General features: G+C 46.1%; 1 protein-coding gene across 1 annotated transcript in view; it reads right to left on the reverse strand.

Annotated features, from left to right (window-relative positions):
• The window catches only part of abcc4 (ATP binding cassette subfamily C member 4 (PEL blood group)), a 516,746-nt gene that overhangs the window by 43,046 nt on the left and 447,801 nt on the right, over positions 1–25,899 (reverse strand). The window contains exons 28-29 of the mRNA XM_085999895.1: positions 21,383–21,555; positions 4,259–4,364 (exon numbers count right to left, since the gene is read on the reverse strand). Of these exons, the coding sequence (XP_085856021.1) occupies positions 4,259–4,364; positions 21,383–21,555 (279 nt within the window). The remainder of the gene's footprint in view (positions 1–4,258; positions 4,365–21,382; positions 21,556–25,899) is intronic.

The following is a 25,899-nucleotide window of genomic DNA, read 5'->3' on the forward strand; positions in this document are numbered from 1 at the left end:
TGTTAGGGGGATTAAATACGTGGGGTTACGGGGATAGGGTGGGATATGTGTTGGTGTAGGGGTTACGGGGATCGGGTGGGATATGTGTCGGTGCAGGCTCGATGGGCCGAAATGGCCTCTATCTGCACTGTGGGGTTTCTGTGATTCATGTATATTGAAATATTGCAGGTGCTGTGACAGGTTGTAGGAGAAACAAAATAGCATTGCCCATGACAGTAAGCAGAAAAAGTTCACAAAGTAACATTTTCAGGACACTCCAATGCTTTGTTGCTCATTCGGTTCAGTGTTCTGCATGTGTGCAATGACTCAAAAATCCCTGGATCACAAATAAGATTGCTTGTATATTTAATTTTCAGTCAATGAGAGAGAAATTGAAACACCATGCATGATATAAAAAAGGCATTAGTATCATACTCAAAACAAGTTAATATTCAAACAGAAAATCCCGTCAATATTAGTTGAGGAAGATATTTAGAAGGGAAATTTTCTCACATGCTAATGGAAGCTCAATGTATTTAAAATTAGTTGTGCTTCCAGGGAAATTTGATAAATAGGATAATTTAATTTCCACTTGGGCAAGCTACTTAATGAACTTCAACTGTAGAACTATTTTACCAATAAGACCTTCCAAAGCACACAGATGTCAGGCAGCTGCACAGGAGAAGAACAGCATTTAGAGGGAAAAGTTCCTCTTAATGAGTCTATGAATAACACATTATTGTTCTAAACACAGATGTCTTTTTCACGTTTCAGAAACAGAGGCAAACAAATGCACAAATATAATGTATGTGATTTGCCCATGAAAATCAAGTTACAGCTCATTCAGTGATTCATTGGAGGTTAAAGTACATGTCCCAACACTTCAGGCAGACAGTGCAAAATTCCTCAGCTAACCACTGAACTTAGCAACTGCATCAGCCGATTTTAATGACTGCACTTTTAACTCTCTTGCCACACTGACTTGCACACTTCATTACCAAGCAATAGTCAGTCAGTTTTTCAGTTTTAGAAAAGTCCACCACCTCAATAGCACAAAGAGCACAACTGCAACTGGGGAAGATTCCTCATATTGTGAATTACTATTTAAAAGGCATATTATTGCATGCCTACTTCAATATTTCCTTCATAAAACATAAAATTAGATCGTTGCTACATCAGTGAAATATTTAAATTTAAATGTGTTAGCAGAAGTCAAGAGTTAAAATGTAAATTTGAAAAATTATATTTGTTCTGCTTTCAATTTGTGTATTGAAGTGTCAAGTAAATTTAAAAACAAAGTTAAATGTCAAAATACAACTGATCGGTATCTTCAGATACAAAGTACAAACAAAAGCTAAAAAATAATTAAATACCCCAGCCTGCGGGCACCATTATGCTTGCGGAAGAGGAAATTAAAGCTGCTAGGCCCGGAATTTGCAGTGGGTAATAACAGCGTTCGCCGTTATTATCCTTTGAAATTGACCACAACTTCAGGATTTAGCGCATGCACATCTCAACGTGGAAATCCTGAAGTTGCGGTCAGTCATTCACTTCTCCGACACTGGCTGCATTATATATTTTTTGAAGTTTGTTCATATTTATTTCATATTTACCTTTTCCCCCATGTGACAGCCCCAATCTTTGTTTTGCTCTCTAACATTTTTAAAAAGTTAAACTAAAAGGAGCTTCTTCACTCCCTGGTTCCCTGTCTGTGAGAATTCTGCATTGTGATTGGCTGTTTAGACAGCTTGTTGACATCACAGCAGCTATGGAATTCCCACTAAACTGCACTGATCTCAATTGAATATCGAAAAATCCAACCTTCTCGCCACAGAGATCGCAAAGTCTTTGTGGGCAGCTTTCCTCGGGGCCAGCGGCGAATGCTTTGGCTTCGCTGCTGACCGCAAATTACAGGCCTTTATATTGCTCTTCAGCCTCCAGCTCCCATGTAGGTTTTGTGCAGCAAGCAACTTCAAGATTAACCTAAATAACAACAGAAAATGCTGGAAATACTCAGCAGGCCAGGCAACATCCGTGGAGAGAAAATAAGCGTCAACGTTTTGGGTCAAACCCTTTTCAAGACTGGAAAAGCACAGGAAATGAAATAGATTAAGAGGCCAGGCTGGGAGAGAACAAAAGAGAAGTGAGGAGACATTAAGAGGTATTCAAAACGAGCCGAGATGGTGATGGGACTAGTGGAGACAAAAGACGGCTCTAGATTAGGTGTGAAATGCGCTGGCAGAATGGGAGACAGCTGCCATGTGGGAGAGAAAAAAGGGGCGGGGGGGGGGGGAAGGGCCAAAAGAAAGGTGTGGATAAAAAATAAGTAAAAATGTAATGGGGGCCGAGATTATGATCTGAAATTGTTGAACTCGATATTGAGTCCGGAAGGCTGTAAAGTGCCTAATCGAAAGATGAGGTGCTGTTCCTCGAGCTTACGCTGAGCTTCCGTGGAACAATGCAAGAGCCCGAGTACAGTGAGGTCGGAGTGGGAATGGGGCGGTGAATTAAAATGACAGGCAACCGGAAGCTCGGGGTCATCCTTACGGACTGAACAGAGGTGTTCTGCAAAGCGGTCACCCAATCTGCGTTTGGTCTCCCCAATGTAGAGGAGACCACATCGTGAGCAGCGAGACGGAGAAACTGGGAGAATGAAATAGGGATAGGTTATCGACCAATATTCACTACAAGCCCACTGACTCCCACAGCTACCTGGACTACACTTCCTCCCACCCTGCCTCCTGTAAGGACTCTATTCCATTCTCCTAGATTCTCCGTCTCCGCCGCATCTGCTCCGACGATGCCACCTTCCACACCAGTGCTTCCGACATGTCTTCCTTTTTCCTCAACTGAGGATTTCCCTCTACCGTGGTTGACACAGCCCTCGACCGTGTCCGTTCTATCTCCCGCACTTCTGCCCTCACCCCTGCCCCTCGCTCCCGGAACCACGATAGGGTTCCCCTTGCCCTCACCTTTCACCCCACCAGCCTCCACATTCAACGGATCATCCTCCGCCATTTCCGCCACCTCCAAAGTGATCCACCTCCAAAGTGATCCCACCACCAAACGCATCTTCCCCTCCCCTCCACTTTCTGCATTCCGTAGGGACCGCTCCCTCCGAGACACCCTAGTCCACTCCTCTATCACCCCAGCACCCCTTCCCCCGGCACCTTCCCGTGCAAGCGCAGGAGATGCAACACCTGCCATTATACCTCCCCCCCTTCCCACTATCCAGGGCCCCAAACACCCCTTCCAGGTGAAACAGCGATTTACTTGTACTTCTTGAAATCTAGTATACTGTATTCGCTGCTCACGATGTGGTCTCCTCTACATTGGGGAGACCAAACGCAGATTGGGTGACCGCTTTCCGGAACACCTCCGTTCAGTCCATAAGGATGACCCCGAGCTTCTGGTCGCCTGTCATTTTAATTCACCGTCCCATTCCCACTCAGACCTCACCGTACTCGGGCTCTTGCATTGTTCCACGGAAGCTCAGCGTAAGCTTGAGGAACAGCACCTCATCTTCCGATTAGGCACTTTACAGCCTTCCGGACTCAATATCGAGTTCAACAATTTCAGACCATAATCTCGGCCCCCATTACATTTTTACTTATTTTTTCTCTCCCACATGGCAGCTGTCTCTCATTCTGCCAGCGCATTTCACACCTAATCTAGAGCCGTCTTTTGTCTCCACTAGTCCTATCACCATCTCGTCTCGTTTTGAATACCTCTTAATGTCTCTTCACTTCTCTTTTGTTTTCTCCCAGCCTGGCCTCTTAATCTATTTCATTTCCTGTGCTTTTCCAGTCTTGACAAAGGGTTTGACCCGAAACGTTGACTCTTATTTTCTCTCCACGGATGTTGCCTGGCCTGCTGAGTTTTTCCAGCATTTTCTGTTGTTATTTCGGATTTCCAGCATCTGCAGTATTTTGCTATCATCAAGATTAACCTGCTGGATTTTTTTTTAAGAAAGACCAGGAGCCCAGAATATTAATTTTGTCCACTGGTTTTCCTGTGGACAGTAAACGTACTGACCTGGTCATGTCAGTGGACACTGGTAGTGAAGTTATGATGCCAGTATTTTTTCATGCACACTGACCAAAAAATGTCACATTCAGTCTGTGGAATTTCAACCCCCAAGTACAACCAACTACAGGAAGACCGTCTGCTCTATTCACATCTAAATGTGTAACAGTAGCACATCTAGCTTACCCTCTTAAGACCCAGGCTGCAACATAACAGGAGCTTTATGGAGGTTTGTGCTGTGCGGGGTTCTTACCAGAATTCTATCACTGTCGATAATGGTATTAAGCCGATGTGCAATTGTCAGTACCGTACACTGTTCAAACTTCTCTCGAATTGTCTTCTGAATTAACTCATCCGTTCTTAAAAAAAAGAGAAAATTAAAAGTGAAACAGTTGACATAAGAAGTTTTATGGCATGTTCAGTTTGTAGATCAAAAGACAGTATCCAAACCCCAATTTTGTAGGTCATGCCCATGGAAACCTTTCATGGCATCCTGCACCCCAATAACTATGGTTATTGGTAACAGTAAACCTGGAAAACTGTGGTCGTTTGAGAGAACACAGAGGGCTGGATTTTGCCAGCGGAGATGGGTTTGCAGCGGGAGAGGTAGTTGCCGGGTTCCGGTCCTGCTCCCGGCTGCAGCCTCTCTGCAAAAAGGATTTTCCGTTAATAGGGCTTGTTAAGCCCGTCCTGCGGTGTTCTCGGCCAATTAAAAGGAAGCGGGTCTGATGATGTCATTTGATGCCGGTTTCCTTAAAGGGACCATGGCCGCATTCATTTTGACAGTTGTGCTGTCAGTGTTCTGAAGCATTGAGGTGCTGCAAACACTGACAAGCACTGCATAAAGGTGCACGGCTGCACCCAGGCTCTCCCATGACTTTCTCCACATGCTTATGGAGGGAGTCACAGTACACAAGGAGGTTCTCTTCCCTTCCAAGAGCGGAAGAGACCGCCCCAGGAGACCAATGCAGCCTGGTTGCACATTGCACAGAAGGGCAAAAGCAGGGATGTCGTCAGGAGTGCCTGGCTGCAGTGGCGCAAACCTTTCAATGATCTCAGTAGAACACGAAACGTTATTGCCAAGCCACACTCAAACTCATCCTGCTGTGCCACTCATTGCATCCCCATAACTCTGCCTTCCCTACCCTACTCCTGCACATCCTTATTCACACCAACTTACCTTGCACCTCCACCCATCCCACTCTATCTACATTATCACTTCCCCATCTTACTAGCCACCCTTCACACTTACCCTCATCCTCGTGCAATCATATCAACTAACAATACACAAGGGTAGGCACTTGGGTGTTTTATGCAATGTTCATGTAAAATTTCTATAAATGTGGTGACAGATTTGTGTGCACCTTTGGAAGTGGCTTAGTGAGTTGCAGTGAATGGTGAGACATAAGGGTGCCGCCCCCGCAATTGTGATGAGTGTGAAAGGAATGGCTTGGATATTGTAGGGATGCTTTATGGTGCTGGTGTGGGGTAGTGCCAACCTGGCGCATCATGTGGCAGCCAGGGTGTACAGCATCAAGTGAAGCAAATCTGGCCATGGTGATACCATCGCTGGCCTCCTGGGCAGCAATGTTGTCGGGTGCTGATGCCATGTGTCCTGTGCAGCATCAGGTGATTGCAGAGAAGGTTGGTATTGTTGTTGGTGATGTTGGTGTGCCTGGTGACGTTGGTGTTGGGGCTGATCGTGGAGGGATTCAGCGGACCAAGGTGAGATTTTTTGAAGGGCACCGATGTTGCTGGAATAGATGGCAGCTGAAGTTGCGATGACAGAAGCGGTCTGTCAATGGTGAGAGAGGTTGCTCCAAGGAGGTGACAGCGGATAAAGAATTTACTCCAAACACTTCCAAAATGTATACAGCTCAAAAGTGCCTTCCAAGTCCTGAAGGCTCAAGCTTCTGACATTGGAAAGTGACCAGCTGTGAAATGGTAGCTTTCATACCACTTTTGCAGCTGTCACCTATCCACAGCAATGGGGAGATATAGAGAACTTGACCTACTTACCTGACGTGATCTCCGAACGACGTGAACCCCATTAAAAATATGGTAAAATAGAAAAAGGCTGACAAAATTGTGGTTAACAAGCACTTAAGTATCTTAAATGCCTCCCCCGCCGCTTGGTGTCGGGTCTGTTCTGAAATCGCAGACCCGACACTTTGGAAACTTACATAGAGGCGGGTTCGAAGCAGGTTCCCAACCTGCTGTCAATCATTTTGATTTTGACAGTGGACCCGCCTCCAAACCCGCCCCGAGCGCCGGCAAAATCGCGGCCAGAGACTCTATTGCATATAGTGAAACAACTTTTTACAGGATTCCTAACTATTTAAAGATCCTTTAAATTTACTTTCGACTTTGGAATTCAGAGTGCATATAACACAGAAAGACTAAGAAGCTCATTCCAACAACTGGACTGATCACACTTTTTCTGGAGAGTTGCCATGTGTCACTCATTAGGCGTAACAGCTGGTCAATCACTAACATTGATTTGAAATTGTGATCAATTTTGACCTGTTTTATTCTTTAAAAAAATATAGCTCCTGGGTGGTATAATTTCACTGAATACACTGATATTAACGGCTCTGCATACAATTGTGTTATGTGGCTCGATAAGACGGTGGGGCCTAGAATTTCCTTGATGTGATTTACACCACTATCGCCCCTCTAAGAAAAATATTGTGCCCACCATGGCCTGCAGAGGAAGCTACACACAAGTTTCCTGGGTATGTTCATTTGCACACCTATTGGTGTAAAGCCAGTCTAAAACTGTTGCCAGCAGCTGAAAATCTGTGTAGCATTTTAAAAGCACTGTCCAGCCTGTACCTATCAGCGGCATGCTGGGAGACAAGCACACAAGACAGGAACAGCGCTGCTCTTTCATTCCTCTTGCAAATTACTTCAATGCATGCCTTAACAAGATTTGCCCTTGTGTGACTCTGCAAGGTCATCTCATTATACCAATTCAAACACATTCCCTGCAGATGACACGGTTTGGGGGGTGGGTGGTAACTGAATGAAGCAGCAACTCGGATCGGATCCAGATCTAGCAGAATTTGTAGAAGATCAAGGTTTGGCAGCACTCCACATAGTGGGGAGCTGGCAGCATTCAAGGGTGGGTAGTAGCCTGTGTGGGGCGGAAGGGAGGGGAGACCTGGGGTTTGGCAGCTTTCAGGAGGGGTCTGGAGTCTGGCAGCACTTGTAGAGTGGTGAGATTTTGGAAACAATTGGACAACCAATGGGTTCTATAAACAATCTGGGGCGGGGGGGGGGGGGCGCGGTTCGGGTGTGGCAACACGAAGGGGGCATTTTAAGATCTGTCAGACTGAGAAGGGGGAGAATCTGCAGTGACCAAGCTTGTTAAATAGGTAACTGAAAGTCCAAACACTTGCACAGTTTAAAAACAGGAATTAAAGCCAATACCAATGGAGATCCCCATGTCATTTGTAACTACAACTTGCCTGTAATTTGCTCATAGTTAAGGGAGAAACAGCAGGACTGGTGAGTCCAGGGAGCGAAAGTGGGACCGCGAGTCAGGACATTGGTAAACATAGGAACACTTGAACAATTTTCTTTAGGTTTTCTTCGGAGCCATCTCGACAAAGACTGGAAATCCATGAGTTCAAATTTGCCACCTCTGCCATTCAAGGTGAAACAATCTTTAAAAAACTCATTCTCAGGATGTGCATTGGCAAGGCTGGCATTTATTGCTCATTAACTGACAGGCTTGCTGAGCTACTTCAGAGGGCAATTATGAGTCAACCACATTGGGCAAGGACGGCAGGTTTCCTTCCCTAAAGGAAGAACAATCTGACAGCTTCATGGTCACATTTACTGATACTAGCTTTTTATTTCAAATTGAATTTAAATTCTCAAACTGCCATGATGGGATTTTCTCTGAATGATTAGTTTAGGCCTCTGGATTACTGGTCCAGTAACGTAACCACTACATTACCGCAACCTTCTCACAATACAACTTGGATCGGCGCTGCAGTCCATCTTGCTGCTTATGCTATTTAAAAAAATTTGACCAGGCCCCGAAACAGGAGAGTCTGGGCCTGGGAGCAGGAGAGTGTTCAAGTCAGGCAGAATCTGGGCCTGGGTGTATTCGTGGTTGAAGTGGACACTTAAAAACCAGCACTGAGGAAAGGGCCACGTTTTGGCATAGAACTCAAATCCAAGGCCCTAAAGAAGCCTATAAGGAGAAAACTGCTTAAGTCATTTCCAAGATTAAATTGGTAACTTTATAGGGTAAGTTTACATTTACTTTCTCAGAATTGTGTAATTTTTGTACATTTGTTATGTTGCAAACTTTATTTTTAGGACTGTTCAATGAGGTAGGTACGATTCATTAGTTTTAATCAGTGAGAGATTTGAGGTGAATATGATCTTCGTGTGACCCTCTAGATGTGGACAGAAAAATGCGGCACAATGATTTTGTGTGACAGATAAAATAAGGTATGATGCATGTAGACACGATTCAGGTAATAAATTCTTAAACTGTTTGTTTCAGCTAAGCTGGGGATTGGCCAGGGTGTGCATAAAAAAGTTCTTACTCTCAACTGGGATTTGAAGAGGGTATTTCAGATGTTTTTCCACAGCAGTATAAACTATTGCCTGAGGGCCATGCTTCCTGCATGCCCCAGCTACTGAGTTCATGACTTGGGTTGGGAATTTTCTTGGAGTTGCTCCCGCTCTATAACCATCGTAACTTTGCTGAAAGTGCAGCAGAAACCCCATTTGAGTGTGTAAACGGGGTTTCCACTGTAGGTTTGGCAAAATTACGGAGACTGAGCAATTTAGCTTGGAGTAAGGGGGAACATTTGTATGTATATTTATTGAACTTAAGTGTTTTGTATTGCAATTCTTTTTCTGTGGCCTGCAATGGTTTATCGTACATATCCTTGGTATAAGGGTTGTCAGCAGATACCATGTAAACAAGCCCTTCATTTTAGTACAATAGCAAAATACTGCGGATGCTGGAAATTTGAAATAACAACAGAAAATGCTGGAAAAACTCAGCAGGCCAGGCAGCATCTGTGGAGAGAGAAACAGAGTTAACGTTTCAGGTCGAAGACCTTTCGTCAGAACTGGAACCAGTTCTGGCGAAAGGTCTTCGACCTGAAATGTTGGGGTCGCTTTTCATTGACCTGTGGAGTCGGGATTGGAGGCGTGCGGGGGGGTGGTTAAAGTCCCGAATTCGGGGGTCCCGACATCATCCCGCCCCCGTGCCAGTTTCAAAGGAGGCGGGTACCCGCCCCGCACTGGGACCCGCCTACCCGAGGCGGGAAGGGATTAGTGCCAATTAACTGCCTGTTAACAGGTAGTTAACAGGCAGTTTTTAGCCTAATCCCTATTTTGAATGTTGAAGTGTGGGATTCCCGACGGCTCCAAACCACGCCAAGTTAGAGTCGTCGTGCCGTCGGGTTGAAGGACTTGAAGGGGTCGAGATGTCGGTGTTCAGGTGAGTGATGGGTGCATGAGTGCAAAGGTAAGTGTGTTTGGTGTGTCTAAAGTGTGTAAAGAAGTTTAAATTACCTGTACTTACCTTTTTGGCCTTCCTTCCTCTAGGTTTCGGGAGTCCATCATCTAACCGGCACAGAAAGCAGAATGGCTGCGATCTTTCAAAAGTGACAGCCTGCAGCTTTCTGTGCCGGTGAGATTTCTAACTGAGTCTGTGTAGAAGGACTCATGTTAGAAGTAAGACTGTCAGTGTTTGACAGCTTCAAACAGCTGTGAAACACTGATACTTCATCTGTCAAAACGTCTTGACAGATGAAGTTTCAGTCTGTGATGTCACCTGTTGCCGGGTGGCCCTTAATTGGCCTGCTGAGCCCGCTGGGCGGGCTCAACAAGGTCAATCAAGTTAAAATCACGTGGATTGGCCACATCTCGATGGAGGCGGGACTACAACCCCGAAAGGTGTAGTCCCGCCTCCTTCCCGACTTCTGAATGAAAATCACCCCCCTTAACTCTCTATCTCTCTCCACGGATGCTGCCTGGCCTGCTGAGTTTTTCCAGCGTTTTCTGTTGTTAGTTCCCTTCATTTTAGTGTTCTGTTACACCACACTTTTCTTACAACTATCTGTAGAAAGAATCGATATGAAAAAATATTACACTTTAATAGGACACAGAGACAGGTTTAAAGCGAGTACACGGTTTTACAACATATGCTATTGCTGAAATTCCCCTGTAATTGTCTATAAACTTATTTACTAATAAAGCTGAAGCACTGTTATCAAAAAGGAGCTCGCCAGCCTTCTTGTGTATAAAATAACAAATGCAGCATGTTAAAGGCTATAAACTGATTCTGGTGTTCAGGTAACTAATCAAAGCAACAAATTCATATAGTGCTATTAACGTAGATAAACATCCTAAGGCACTTCACAGAAGCGTAATCATATAAAAACAGATGCTGAGCCAGAGAAGGAGATATAAGGAGGTAACTAAAAATTTGGTTAAAGAGGTGGGTTTTAAGGAGGGTCTTAAAGGAGAGGAAGGAGGAGAGGCAGAGAGGTTTAGGGAGGAATTCCAGAGCGTCGGGCCGAGATGACTTAAGGCATGACGTCCAGTGGTGGGGCAAAATGGGGGAGGCACAAGAGACCAGAATTGTACTTACAGGATGTTACAGAATGGGGAAGGGCAAAGCCATGAAAGGATTTAAACACAAGGATGAGAATTTTAAATTAGGGGACTTGGGGCCAATGCAAGAACAGGGATGGTGGGCGAGGAGGACTTGGTGCAGGATAGAATACAGGCAATTTTGAATGAGCTGGAGTTTATGGAGAGTTGAGGTTGACAAGACACAAAGTTCGCCTCTAAGTCACACACCATCCTGACTTTATTGTCACTAGAATTCCCTATCTACCACCACTGTGGGAGTGGCATCACCACAAGGACTGCAGCAGTTCAAGATGAAGCCCACTATCACCACCACTAGCTCAGGGCAACAGGGGATGGGCAATAAATGTGGCCTTGTCAGCATCAACTGAGAACAATTTAAAAAAATGATTCACTGCAGCAGAACAAGAGGCCAGATGTTCAGGATTGTGACGAGTACGTTTAGGACAGACACCATAGAATCATAGAAAAATTACGACTCAGGAGGCCATTCAGCCCATCGTGTCCATGCCGGTCGGAAAAGAGCTACCCAGCCTAATCCCATCTTCCAGCACAAGGTCCATAGCCCTGTAGGTTACGGCACTTCAAGTGCATACCCAAGTACTTTTAAATGTGATGAGGGTTTCTGCCTCTACCACCCTTTCAGGCAGTGAGTTCCAGACCCCCACCAACCTCTGGGTGAATTTTTTTCCCCTCATCTCCCCTCTAATCCTTCTACCAACTACTTTAAATCTATGCCCCCTGGTTCTTGACCCCTCTGTTAAGGGAAATAGGTCCTTCCTATCCACTCTATCTTGGCCCCTCATAGTTTTATACACATTCATTAAATCTCCCCTCAGCAAAGCAAAGCAGCCTGGCTGCAAATTGCTGAGGAGGTCAGCTCCAGGTCGTTGTGCGCTCGCTCCTGGGTCCAGTGCAGGAAAAGGTTTAATGACCTGGTACGCTCAGGAAAAGTGAGTATAACATCACAGTTACCTTCAATCTGCTCCCCATCTCCACTCATCACCAGCACTCTGATTGTTAACCTACTCCTGCACATCCCACTTTACCCTTACATCTCTTGCACCCTTAACCATCCCTCTCTCTCTATGTACAGAATCACTTCACTATTTGACTATGCAACCATCACACTCACTATCACTGTTATGCAATGCCAACAACTAACAACGCACAGGGAGGGCCCTTGGTATTGGCACCTCACTCCATCTTTGTCTCCTTCTAAGCATCTATGCTATGGATTCTCTACACTCACTCCATCATTCTCACTCAAACTCCACTTGTGTCCCTCATTGCAGGAAAAGAGAGCCCACAATAAGAGGGAGGGGGCCAGGACAGGAGGAGGGCCACCTTCCGTTGCCCACATGACCACCGCTGAGGAGGCTGCACTCAAAATCATCGGAGGTGATGAGGATCTGGAAGTGGAGGACGGTCAGATGGGCGCAGCAGAATAGATTTGCATCCCTCTCATTTACATTGCATGAGTGACTGATATGGCATCTGATGCTCATACAGATTGAGTTATTATCATCTGCACAATTCGATGTGCATGCTACATTAATATCTCATGTCTAACTCATGCCTTTACTCCCCCACAGGACCATCGAGAGCCCCCCCGCCCCACTGTCCAGGAGGAAGAGCCTGAAGACTCCTCAGAGGAAGCTGCAACCTCTGAGGGCGCAGTGTCAGCAGAATTAAGCGTACCCAGCACCAGCGCAGATACGCACACCTCGGTAGGACCTTCGCGAGATAGAGTAGTGTTGTCACCTCGTGTATCACATCTCACAAGTGAGCATCAGCAGATGGTGGAGACAGGGACAGCAGTGGCGAGTCCTCGTCGGAGGTTGCAGGGCGCTCCCAGCTCTGCTCAGCTGCATATGGACCCTGTGCATCTGGGGTCATCCAGAAAGAGAGTGGTGCTTGAACTCCAGAAACAAGTGCAGGAGTCTCTGGCAGGTTTTGCATCCAGGGTTACTGTGAGTGTGGAGAGGATGGAGTAGTCCATGTCTAACATGAGCAGTGCCTTTGTGGAGGCAATGGCGCATGAACGCACCACCATGGAAACGATGGCAACCTCCGTGGAAAGGCTGGCTACAGTCATGCAGGAAATAAGTCGCCAGAGTCAGGAAAACATGGTGAATGTTCAGAATAGATTGACATCTCTGGAGGAGCGATGGGCAGCTATTGAGCAGAGAAACCAGAGCTTCATGGAAGTCCTTTTGAGGAGGTCTGCCAGTGCAGATACGGGTCCTCATGGCCCCCCCTGATGTGCAGCGAGGTGCTTTCCACCCACTTGCTAGCACTGAAGTGCGGCTGACCCATGCGAGGGATGTTGTTGGCAGGCAACATGGAACTATGAGCCCCTCTCCAGGCGCTCACACTCCCATGCCACTGCTGAGCCCTCGGTCAGAGCCCCACCAGAGTCCTCACCCGAGATGGGTGTCTCAGCCCCTGCACAGCCGCAGGAGGAGCAGACTGTTACCGAGCCCTCACAGGCTTGCAAACCCAGAGGACGCCCGCCAAAGGTGTCGAAGCAGGAGCAGCATGAAAGTGAGCAAGGTGCCTCCACATCTACTGAAGCCGCAGGGGAAGCACAACGTAGAAGTATGCGTAAGAGGAAGATAAAGGAAATTAGTCACAAGGGTAGTCACTTGGGTGTTCTGTTCTGTTGTCTTTTGTTATGTTTAATATTTGGCATTGTCATCCTTTTGTGGATGTATTAAACAAAAGTGATGGGAAACAGTTGAAGGTCTGGCCTTTGTGTTCTGGGAAATGGAAGTTGTATATTGAGAGCTCTGGGCGACTTGCATTTGTAGTGATGGTGGTGAGAGTGATAGGAACCCACAGGTTCTTGTACATTGTGTATGGTGTGATAAGAAGGTGCCAGCCACGTGTTTGATTCGTCTACCTAAGCGAATCTGGCAAAGATTAGTGCATCCCTTGCACCACAGGAAGCAATGTGCTCACGTGCTGCTGGAGCTGGCGCATCCGCTGAGCCACTTGTTCCTCAGGCAGCTGCAAGCCACGGTGCTGTGCGATGTTGTGCAGTGCACAGCAGACCACGATGATTCTGGAGACCCTGGCTGCTGAGTACTGTAGGGTTCCACCTGATCTGTCAAGGCATCTGAATCGTATTTTGAGCAAGCCGATGGTTTGCTCGATGATGGCTCTGGTGGAAACGTGGCTGGCATTGTAGCGCTCCTCTGCTTCATTTGATGGCCTCCTCAACGGCATCATTAGCCACGTCTTCAGGGGATAGCCCTTGTCTCCGAGTAGCCATCCGGAAAGTTGGGTTGGCGGTTTGAAGAGCGGAGGCACAGTAGTCTGCCACAGAATGAACGAGTCATGGCAACTGCCAGGGTACTTGGCGCAAACATGCATAATGTTCTTCCTGTGGTTACACACCAGCTGGACGTTAGGGGAATGGAAGCCCTTGTGGTTGACAAATACAGCTGGGTTGTGATGGGGTGCCCTAATGGCCACATGTTTGCAGTCTACGACGCCCTGCACCCTTGGCAAGCCTGCCATATTTGCAAAACCAACTGCACGTGCGGTTTAGACTTGCTTGATCCGTGGAGAAGTGGATGTAATTGTGCGCGATGCAAGTATGTGCGGCTGACTGGGAGATGCCGCTGATGTCTGCTGATGAGCCCTGGAAGGAACCTGAAGCAAAAAAATTGAGGGCGGTGGTGACTTTGACACTGGTAAGTGTCTACCCGTTCCTCTGGGCTCCAGGTGTTGGTGCAGCATTGCGCAGATGTCAGTGACTACCTTCCGCGAAAGTCTCAGCCTCCTTTGGCACTGCTGCTCAGTCATGTTGAGGAAGCTCATCCTCGGCCTGTAAACCCTGTGTTGGGGGTATCTCCTGTGCAGCATCAGGTGGGTGAGGAGGAGGTTGGCGCTCCTGTTGCTGCTGCTGCTGGTGTGCCTAGTCCTGCTGCTGCCGCGGCTGCTCTTCCTCCGATTCTGAGGACCAGGATGAGAGGATATAAATGGTTCCCATGCTGCTGGTAGATATGTCAGTTGAGGACTAGAAGTTATAAGCACTGAGTCAATGTGGGGAGAGGTCACAGTGGAGATGAATCTCAGCTTCACCACTTCCAAGCTCAGTAGGCCTGCAAAAAGTGTTCCAACACCTCAAAAAACTGAAAGTGAGCCATGTTAGAGCTCCGTTTTAATGCTGGAGCTGCAGCTGTCAAGAAATCAGGCACCTGTTGAACCCGACACAATCAGTTGGCGTGGTTTGGGAACGGCGTGGAACACGCAGAAAATGTGCAAAAATTGAAAAACGCTGTTAAAATAGGCTTATCCAGACAGTTAACAAGCTGTTAACTGCCTTAAGGGCCTCTCCCGCCGCTTGGTGGCGGGACCAATCGGGACTCCCAGAGCCGGCCTTTGGCAAAGTGGCGTGGAGGCGGGTTGATGGTGGGATCGCAACTCGCCATCAATCAAAATGATTTTAACCCTTGACCCGCCTCCAAACCCGCCCTCTCAGTGCCGATAAAATTGCGGCCCTTGTGTTTAAATTCTGTGCATCACCCCACTCCCTTTGCCCCACCATAGATTTCCAGATAGAGTAATGGAGGTAAAAACCCTTTTATAACATTTAAGAAACAATTGGAAGGTACAATGGGTGAGGGAACAGAAAGCTAGATATCATCAGCATACTTGTGGATGCTGATCCCAAGTTTGCAGATGATGTTACCAAGGCACAGCATAGAGATAAGGAAGAGAAGGGGGCCAAGGATGGATCCTTGGAGGTTCCTGAGATAACCACTGGCATATATGTTCCAGCTGCAATTAGATAGGCAAGAGTAGAATCAAGCGAGGATAGTCCCACCATGCTGGACAACAGAGCCTAGTCACTGGAGGAGGATGGCGTGGCCAACAACCGTGTCAAAGGCTGCAGAAAGGTCAAGGCACCAAGGTCACAGTCACAAAGTTGTTCATGGTTTGGTTAGGGCTGTTTCAGTGCTGTGGAAGAGACAGAAACATGATTCCTACGATGGCCTCTACCTTGGTAACAAAGAAGTCCATGAGCTTCTCGCACTTTTTAGAGGTGAGGCTGGAAGGGGCTGGGGGGAGTGATTTAAAATTGGTAGTGGAGAAAAGAAGTTGGGGGTTATTTTGGCCTCCAGGATGATCCTGGAGTAGTGGATAGCTTGGCAGAAGAAAGTGAGGCGCGAAAGGCTTGATGTGGTTCAGCCAGATCTGGTGATGGAAGGTTAATCCAGTTGTGCACCAGATATGCTCTGGCTGCTTGCACTCAATACTATCAGACTATGGCATAGGCTATAAACTACAGAATAGGTTTATAAAAACAACATAAGAATTTACAATAAATAGAGAAGTTTACAGAACTTAGCTATGCCTCCTCGACACAAAGCTAATAAATGGCAAGACACTTTGTTAGTTCTCTCAGTAATTTTATAGATTTAGGATAGTGTCCTTAAAGTAACTTGTACAGGAAACTCTCGATTTACCGGCACCTAAATAACCGGAAATCTCTGTTAACCGGCAAAATTCAGGAGTAGGTTCAGGTAAGTTTTACTTCATATTAGTGGCCGTTCCTGGATCTGTGGCTGTGAAACCAGGGTTCCTGCACTTGTTGCTAAGCAACAGGGATGCTTGGTCTGTGGCCGGGGTTCCTGCACCTGTTGCTAAGCAACAGGGAAGCCTGGATTTGTTGCTGTGTACGGAGCTCTCGTACCTTTTACTATACATCTCTGTAATCCTGACTTTTTGATAAACCGGCACCACGCCGGTCCCGGATAAAAAAGAGTTTCCTGTACGCGGGGCACTTGCTGAACCTGGCACAATCAGTTGGCGTCGTTAGCTCAATGGCCTTAGAAACACTGTTACAAGGCTGTCTGAGATATAAGGACCAATATTACAAATGTGCACTCCAAATGGGGAGCCTCGCCTGCCAGAAGCACGATTTTGTAAAATTGGTCCTTAGGTCTCCATCACCTTCGAAGTTCGACATGGGAGAAGGAAATCAAACACGTATCTTTCAAAATCAAATAAATCTGCTAATCACGTGCAGAATTAGAAACACAGAAAATGTCTGCAGACACGGGATCTACTCTCTGGAGAGTCAGTACATTTCATCCAATAGACGTTAGACACCAAGCCATTTGTCACTTTGCTGCAAACCCCATTTGACTTGATTGACCCCCATGCAGAATAAAGCAAGAAGTTACCATGAAGTGCTTCTGGTAAAATCAATCTAAATAGTTTTTCCATTACCATGTATTAAGATACATCTGTTTGTCTTTGGGAGTGGATACATTGGTTTAATGAAATGTGCATCTCTCAAACTGGATTATTCAAAAGAAGTTTCTTTAATTCAACAATATGCTGTAATGAAGGTAGAACAAAAATATACCAACTGCAACATACTCCGTTTCGTCACAGTGACATAATCCGAAAGCACTGGGTCAGCTTCCACTTGCATGTGGACGACACCCAGCTCCAGCTTTCTGCCCCCTCCATTGACCCAACTGCTGCTGCGACACCCCCCAAATCTTTGTCTGACATCATGATCCAGGTGGGTCAAAATTTCCTGCAGCTCAATGTTGGCAAAAAGTAAGCCATCCTTTTTGACTCTCTGCTACCGGTATTACCTAGCATCCTGCTTGCTTGATGCAACACCTGACCTTTCACCTCCTCCCTTCCCACCGTCTAGGGCCCCAAGCACCCATTCCAGGTGAAACAACGATATACTTGTACTTCTTTCAATTTAGGATACTGTATTCGCTGCTCAGATGCAGTCTCCTCTACATTGGGGAGACCAAACGTAGATTGGGTGACCGCTTTGCGGAACACCTTCATTCAGTCGCAAGCGGGACCCTTAGCTTCCGGTTGCCTGTCACTTTAATTCTCTGCTCCACTCTGAACTCGGTCTCTTACACTGTTCCAATGAAGCTCAACATAAGCTCGAGGAACAGCACCTCATCTTTCGATTAGGCACTTTACAGCCTTCCAGGCTCAATATTGAGTTCAACAATTTTAGATCATAACCTCTGCCCCCATTTTGTCAGACAGCAGCTGTCGATGATTCTGCTATTCCCATTTATACCTCCTTTAGACCCATCTTTTGTTTCTTTACTTGTCCCATTACCACCCCCTTTTGCCTTGCACCATCATCCCTTTTGTCATTCAATCTCTCCTGCTTTCCACCTTATCACAGACCTTCCCCTTTGTTCTTTCCTCCCTCTCCCCATTCCCTACCTCTGTACTTGCTTAAAACTTGTTACATAACATTTTCCAGTTCTGACGAAAGGTCATCGATCTGAAACATTAACTGTTTCTCTCTCTGCAGATGCTGCCTGACCTGCTGAGTATTTCCAGCATTTTCGGTTTTTATTTCAGATTTCCAGAATCCGCAATATTTTGCTTTTGTATCCTGCTTGCTTTGTTTATTGCTGCCTCACAAGTGTTTGGATATGGTAAATGATGAGCCAACTAACTAGGTTTCTTTCAACTTCCCCATGGAACATTTTATCCCACTCACTGAGCACTTGTGCCTCCTATCTTAATTTCCAATGTGCAGAATGTTGCACTTATCTGTATTGAACTTAATTTGCCACTAATTAGCCCACATACAAGGTGCCACACAAAAGATTATTGCTTAAGATAAAAAATCACGGGATTGGGGGTAATATTCTGGCATGGATAGAGGATTGGCTATCTAACAGAAGGCAGAGAGTTGGGATAAATGGTTCATTCTCAGACTGGCAATCAGTAACTAGTGGTGTTCCGCAGGGGTCAGTGCTGGGTCCCCAACTCTTTACAATGTATATTAACGATTTGGAGGAGGGGACCGAGTGTAACATATCAAAGTTTGCAGATGATACTAAGATGGGAGGGAAAGTAGTGAGTGAGGAGGACATTAAAAACCTGCAAGGGGACATAGACAGGCTAATTAAGTGGGCAGAGATTTGGCAGATGGAATACAATACTGGAAAGTGTGAGGTTATGCACTTTGGCAGGAAAAATCGTAGAGCAAGTTATTATCTTAATGGCAAGAAACTGGAAAGTACTGAAGTACAAAGGGATCTGGGGGTCCTGGTGCACGAAACTCAAAAGGTTAGTATGCAGGTGCAGCAAGTGATTAAGAAGGCCAATGGAATGTTGGCTTTCATTGCTAGGGGGATAGAATATAAAAATAGGGAGGTATTGCTTCAGTTGTACAAGGTATTGGTGAGACCGCACCTGGAATACTGCGTACAGTTTTAGTGTCCATACTTAAGAAAGGACATACTTGCTCTCGAGTCAGTACAAAGAAGGTTCACTCGGTTAATCCCGGGGATGAGGGGATGGACATATGAGGAGAGGTTGAGTAGATTGGGACTCTACTCATTGGAGTTCAGAAGATTGAGAGGCGATCTTATTGAAACATATAAGATTGTGAAGGGGTTGGATCGGGTGGATGCAGGGAGGATGTTCCCGATGATGGTTGAAACTAGAACTAGGGGGCATAGTCTTAGAATAAGGGGCTGCTCTTTCAAAACTGAGATGAGGAGGAACTACTTCACTCAGAGGGTGGTAGGTCCATGGAATATGCTGCCCCAAAAAGCTGTAGAAGCTACATCATTACATAAATTTAAAACAGAAATAGACAGTTTCCTAAAAGCAAAGGGAATTAAGGGTTACGGGGAGCGGGCAGGAATTTGGACATGAGTCTAGGTTCGGATCGGTCATGGCCCTGTGGGTAGCCTGATCCTGCTCCTATTTCGTGTGTCTAATTCTGTTAGATCCAGGAGATGGTTCTGTGATAGTAGATTGGCGGTTAGGATCAGATCAGCCATGATCTTATTGAATGGCGGAGCAGGCTCGAGGGGCCGATTGGCCTACTCCTGCTCCTATTTCTTATGTTCTTATACAAATCCTGTTGAGGTTTCTTTGTAGAATCTTGGCTGGCTCATCTGAATCCAGATTTTTGCCCACTGGCCCAGTTGCATCTTCAAATGTGACTACCTTGGACTATGAATCTAAGACATATATGTATATGTACACACCCCAGGATTATGAGAGCTCCCTGGGGATTGCTTTCAGGCTGCATAATGTCAACCTTCAGCTGAGCAGTTATTCTCGTGTTATTTTAAATTCCAACTACGACACTGTATATACATTGTATAAAATGACAACTAAACATGAGGGAATTATATCCCAAACAAAAACTTTGGCCTTATGTGATCTTTCTCATTTACAGGCTTCAATCCTGCATTTCATGATCTAAATTTAATCCTTTGATAAGCTTTCAACTTTTATTAAAAATAATCAGGTTACCCAATAGATGTGTTAATAACAGAAACATTTAACGGAGCCATAAAGACTAAAATTTCCCAGGTTTGATTCCTGGCCTGTGTTGAATGAGGGGATCTCAGCCTTGATGATGGTAGGGACATCAATGTTGACCACAGCACCTGTGGGCTAGGGAAGGGAAAATAATTCCTTATGTTGGTTGCTATGCAGTGATCTCTATTGGAAATGCTTGTGTGCTTATCGGATAAAGATGGAATCAGGCCTAACAGTGATACTCCTGGTTATAGAGCCTGCTCAGACTCACAGTCAAGGCACAGACATGAATAATGGCTGCTTAAACAATGTACTTGGTGCTGAGAGCCAACCAACTCTCAGCAAAGAATCAATGCCTTCAAGAGATGATAGGAAAAAATGTTGAGATTAAAAAAATAGATTACACCCTCTTTCGAAAGATCTCTTTGGATGTCCTACAAAACATTTTATAAGATTTTTATATGGTCCTGTAGTGAGGAACTAGTTTACACAGTATCTACTCAAATCCAATGTTGTACTGAAGAAAACACATGTGTGATACCCACTGCCAGCTGGTGGAAATGAGTTACAAATAAAGTTAGAATAAATTTCATGGACAAAATAGAATTTTCCCACCCCCTACTTTCTCAAATTCCTACGACTTTATTATGTGAAGAGGTTACAATTAATCATCTAATCACTCTACTGTTCATCGTAAGTTATTAAGCTTATTTACACACCTAGAATGTTACAAGAATTCAAGGCAATACTACATGAAATCCGGATGGACAGTTATGGGCTCTATAAATTTCCACTGTTGTGTTGAATGGCACGAGTAGAGTCGTATATGATTTATTCCAACATCTACTCTTTTTTTTTTAAAGGCTATTAATCCACTCTTACATAGGTTAAAAAATACACTGTGTGGTAAACCACTGTTTGTATTCCGGTTTGTCCTGTTTGTATTCCACTGTGTACATGCCTGGACATGCCTCGGCTGACTCCTCCCACAGGTCCTAGTATAAAGGTGACTGCTCCCCAGCCCTTAGATCCTGGACCGGTCGACCACTCGAGGTAGACCTCCATTCTGTTGTTAATAAAAGCCTTTAGTTACTCTTCTAACTCTCAGTCTTTTATGAGTAATTGATAGCGCATCACACTGTACTTCTAGACAAGCTTAAATAATGGTAGATCTACAAAGATGTGGCAGCTGTTTCTGTTCAGTGTGTAGTGCTACATGAATGCTAAAATCAAAATATCTATTAGCACAATCCAACTTAAATTACAATACTATACTTTTAAATATGTGCCTCTATGTTCTTGGTTGCTTATAACCAAAAAAGTTAAATAAGTCATCACATAAAACCGGGTTTGAAGATATCACAGTCGATACACGCTCTCATAGCAGCATCAACACCAGTGTAGGATCACTTATAGTACTCATTGCACTTGAAATACAAGAAATTACCTAGGATCCACATTTGCTGTTGCTTCATCGATGATAAGTATTTTACTTTTTCTAAGAACTGCTCTGGCGAGACACACTAGTTGCCTTTGTCCAACGCTGAAATTGGAACCGGCTTCAGCTAATTCGGTCATCATCTTACTTGGCAATTCTTCGACCACCTCCTTTAGCTGCACCTATGAAGTGAATCATACAATGTAACAAAGAAAGAAAGACTTGCATTTATATATCTCCTTTCACGACCACCGGATGTCCCAAAGTGTTTTACAGCCAATGAAGTACTTTTTGAAATGTAGTCACTGTTGTAATATAGGAAACATGACGGCTAATTTGCAGTCAGTAAGCTCCTACAAACAGCAATGTGATAATGACCAGATAATCTGTTTTAGTGATGTTGGTTGAGGGATAAATATTCAGAGTGATTATGTGCATTCACATCTTTGTGGCCTTCGGCGCATGTGCGCCGTATCCCAGTCCCACACATGCACACTCGATCCCTCTCTGCGTATGTGTGCTGTTTACCGAAGCCGCACATGCGCAGTACCCAACAGTTGCAGCCTGCATCACGGGCCATGCTTTCCTCAGCTCCGTTGGTGGCCGGGGGGGGGGGGGAGGAGGCGGAGAAGTGGGGAAGAGAGACGATCGAAAGGGGAGAGAGAGGGAATCGGGAGGGGGAGAGAGGGAATCGGATGGCAAGAGAGAGGATTGGAGGGGAGAGAGAGAGAGGAGAGGTAGGAGGGGGAGAGAGGGGTAAGAGAGGAGGGGAGAGAGTGAGGAAGGGGAGAGAGACAGGAAAGGGAGAGAGAGGGGAAGGGGAAGAGAGAGGAGGGGGAAGTGGAGAGAAAGGAGGAGGGAGAGAGAGAGGAAGAGGGGAGAGAGAGGAAGAAGGGGAGAGGGTGAGAGGGGTGGGTGGAGAAAGAGGGGGAGAGGGAGAGAGCAGGGGGAGAGAGAGCAGGGGGGAAGAGAGAGAATCAGAGGGGAGAGGAGGTCAGGAACTTGGGGGGAGAGAAGGTCAGGAACTCGGGGGGGGGAGGGAAAGAGCACGGAGTGCACAGTGGAGATGGGAGAAGAACATGATCATGGTCTAAAGGAGGGGGGATGAGAGCGAGGACATGATCCAGATGGTAAGACGGATCACGTTCTTCCAACCCCACCCCTTTTACACCCGCACCACGTTCTCCCTCTCCTCCCCATAGACCTAATTGATTTCTCAGAAAGCTCGATACATGTGTGCCAAATGACATCGTTGGACTGGATGAAATCCAGAAGTCATGACACTGTCACTATTCACTTCACACCCAATAAACCTGTTAACAATCCGTGACCCCCACACAATGCCCCATCTGTAGGGGGGGGGGGGAGGGGCGGGGAGAGAGGGAAGATCAGGAACTTGGGGGGGGGGGGGGGGACGTGGCGGGGGAGAGAAAGTCAGAATCTTTTCGCTGGCTGGGTGGGGTGGGGGGGGTGGCCAGAAACTTGTGGGTGGGGGGAGGCCAGGAACTTGGGCAGGGGGAGAAGGTCAGGAACTTGTGGGGGGGAGGGAAGGTCAGGAACTTGTGGGGGGGCGGGCGGGGTGGGGGAGGTCAGGAACTTGGGCAGGGGGAGAAGGTCAGGAACTTGTGGGGGGGCGGGTGGGGTGGGGGAGGTCAGGAACTTGGGCAAGGGGGGAAGGGAATGTTAGGAACTTGGGGGTGGGGGAAAATGTCAGGAACTTGGGCAAGAGGAGAAGGTCTGAAACTTTAGGGGGGGGGGGCGGGGGAGAGGCTAGGAACCCGGGGGGTGGGAGGAAGGTTAGGAACTTGTTAGTGAGCAGGGGCAGGAACTTGTTTGGGGGGTGGAAGAAGATCTTAACCTGTGAGGGTGAGCCCTGTCTGTTCTATGTGAGCTCTGTTCTGTCTGGAGCCTGGCAGTCAGAATGGCTCGAATTACACTTTGCAAAGTACTTGATTACTTTCAGTAGGCAGGATCTAATTACACATTCCAGATAAACTGCTGGATGTGTCTTGTCCTCCAAGGTGACCAATCAGAAATCTGGTGTTGGAAATAAACGCAACCATAAATATTGGCCAGGACACCGGAGATAACTCTTCTGCTCTTCTTTGAAATAGTGCCATGGGATCTTTCACGTCCACCTGAGAGAGCAGACGGGACCTCGGTTTAACGTCTCATCCGAAAGACGGCACCTCCGACAGTGCAGCACTCCCTCAGTACTGCACTGGAGTGTCAGCCTAGATTTTTGTGTTCAAGTCTCTGGAGTGGGACTTGAACCCACAACCTTCTGAGTGAGAGGCAAGAGTGCTACCCACTGAGCCACAGCTGACACATTATAGTATTAATGGCCCAGAAATTCGGGTCCCAACGCGTGAGTACGCACGGGGTACTCACGCGTGGACCCGATGGAAGTGCCGGTTTCTTGCGTGCACTACGCATGCGCGGGAAACCGGCACTTCCGATCCTCTGAACGAAGGGGTTCAGAGGTCTAACGCGTGTGCGCGGGAGTCTGCGCGTGCGCTTTGAACTTAAGTTTTTTTTTACAGGTTTTTCCGTGAGGGTAAGTCTTTAGATTTTAGAAATGTAAAAACCAGGCGTAAGGACTGCATTTTAAAAGGTAAGTGGTCAATTAATTAAAATTAAAACATTTTTTCCACAGGTTTATTATTTTTAAATACTTTAAAGCAAGGTAAGTTTATTTTTAGCCCCGTTTTTTATAAAATTATTTTTTTCAAAAATTTAAATTATTGTTTAAAATAGTTATTTAATGTAATTATAGTTTATTTAAAAAAGTGTGATTTAAAAAAAAATGTATTTGAAGGTTAACTACTGTTTTGGGCCCTCAGCATTCATACGTTTTGACAGGTCTTTCTGTCAATCTTATGAATGGGCTTTTCCCTCCTCCGATTGGCTGCCCATGGCTCACGTGATTCCAGGGGACGCATCGCAGTAACTACGCCCCGGGACACGCCAGCACAGCGCGCCGGCCTCTGGGCCAGGCCCCAGAGAGGAATTCTACGCAGGCCCAGAGCTCAACTGCCGCCGCGCTAGGTAAATGTAGGTCGGGGGCATGCACCCGTGGGAAGCCCCCGACCCGAATTTCTGGGCCAATATTTTACACCAAGTTAAAGAAGATCAAAGAATATTTGCAGTGCAGTTTACTTTTGGTCGTTTCATAACTATCAGAATTTGAAAAGTAATACAATTTCATTCATACCTACTCATTAAAGGTGAGGGTTTCCAGCACTGGAGAAGTGGGATTTTTTTTTCATTTTCATTACATCAAATAAGAAGTAGGAGCAGGAGTAGGCCATACGGCCCCTCCGGCCTGCTCCGCCATTCAATAGGATCATGGCTGATCCGAACCTAGACTCACGTCCACTTCCCTGCCCGCTCCCCGTAACCCCTAATTCCCTTATCAGCTAAGAAACTGTCTATCTCCGTTTTAAATTTATTTAATGTCGCAGCTTCCACAGCTCTCTGAGGTAGCAAATTCCATAGATTTACTACCCTCTGAGTGAAGAAGTTTCTCCTCATCTCAGTTTTGAAAGGGCAGCCCCTTATTCTAAGATTATGCCCCCCAGTTCTAGTCTCATCCATCAGTGGAAACATCCTCCCCGCATCCACCCGATCAAGCCCCCTCACAATCTTATATGTTTCGATAAGATCGCCTCTCATTCTTCTGAATTCCAATGAGTAGAGTCCCAACCTACTCAACCTTTCCTCATAAGTCAACCCCCTCATCTCCGGAATCAACCGAGTGAACCTTCTCTGAACTGCCTCGAGAGCAAGTATATCTTATCTTAAATATGGAAACCAAAACTGTACACAGTATTCCAGGTGTGGCCTCACCAGTACCCTGTATAACTGAAGCAAGACTTCCCTGCTTTTATACTCCATCCCCCTTGCAATAAAAGCCAAGATTCCATTGGCCTTCCTGATCACCTGCTGTACCTGCATACTAACCTTCTGTGTTTCATGCACCAGGACCCCCAGATCCCTTTGTACTGCAGCACTTTGCAGTTTCTCTCCATTTAGATAATAACTTGCTCTTTGATTTTTTCTGCCAAAGTGCGTAACCTCACACTTTCCAACATTATATTCCATCTGCCAAATTTCTGCCCACTCACTTAGCCTGTCCATGTCCTTTTGCAGGTTTTTTATGTCCTCCTCACTCACTGCTTTCCCTCCCATCTTTGCATCGTCGGCGAACTTGGATATGTTGCACTCGGCCCCCTCCTCCAAAGCGTTAATATAGATCATAAAGAGTTGCAGTCCCAGCACTGACCCCTGCAGAACACCACTAGTTACTGATTGCCAACCCGAGAATGAACCATTTATCCCAACTCTCTGTTTTCTGTTAGATAGCCAATCTTCCACCCATGCCAGTATATTAACCTCAATCCCGTGATTTTTTATCTTGTGCAGTAATCTTTTGTGTGGCACCTTGTCAAATGCCTTTTGGAAGTCCAAATACACCACATCCACTGGTTCCCCTTTATCCACCCTGTTTGTTACGTCCTCAAAGA

This window comes from Somniosus microcephalus, chromosome 10 (genome assembly GCF_052327205.1).
Source record: "Somniosus microcephalus isolate GS21.2 chromosome 10, FLI_Smic_1.0, whole genome shotgun sequence".
NCBI lineage: Eukaryota > Metazoa > Chordata > Chondrichthyes > Squaliformes > Somniosidae > Somniosus > Somniosus microcephalus.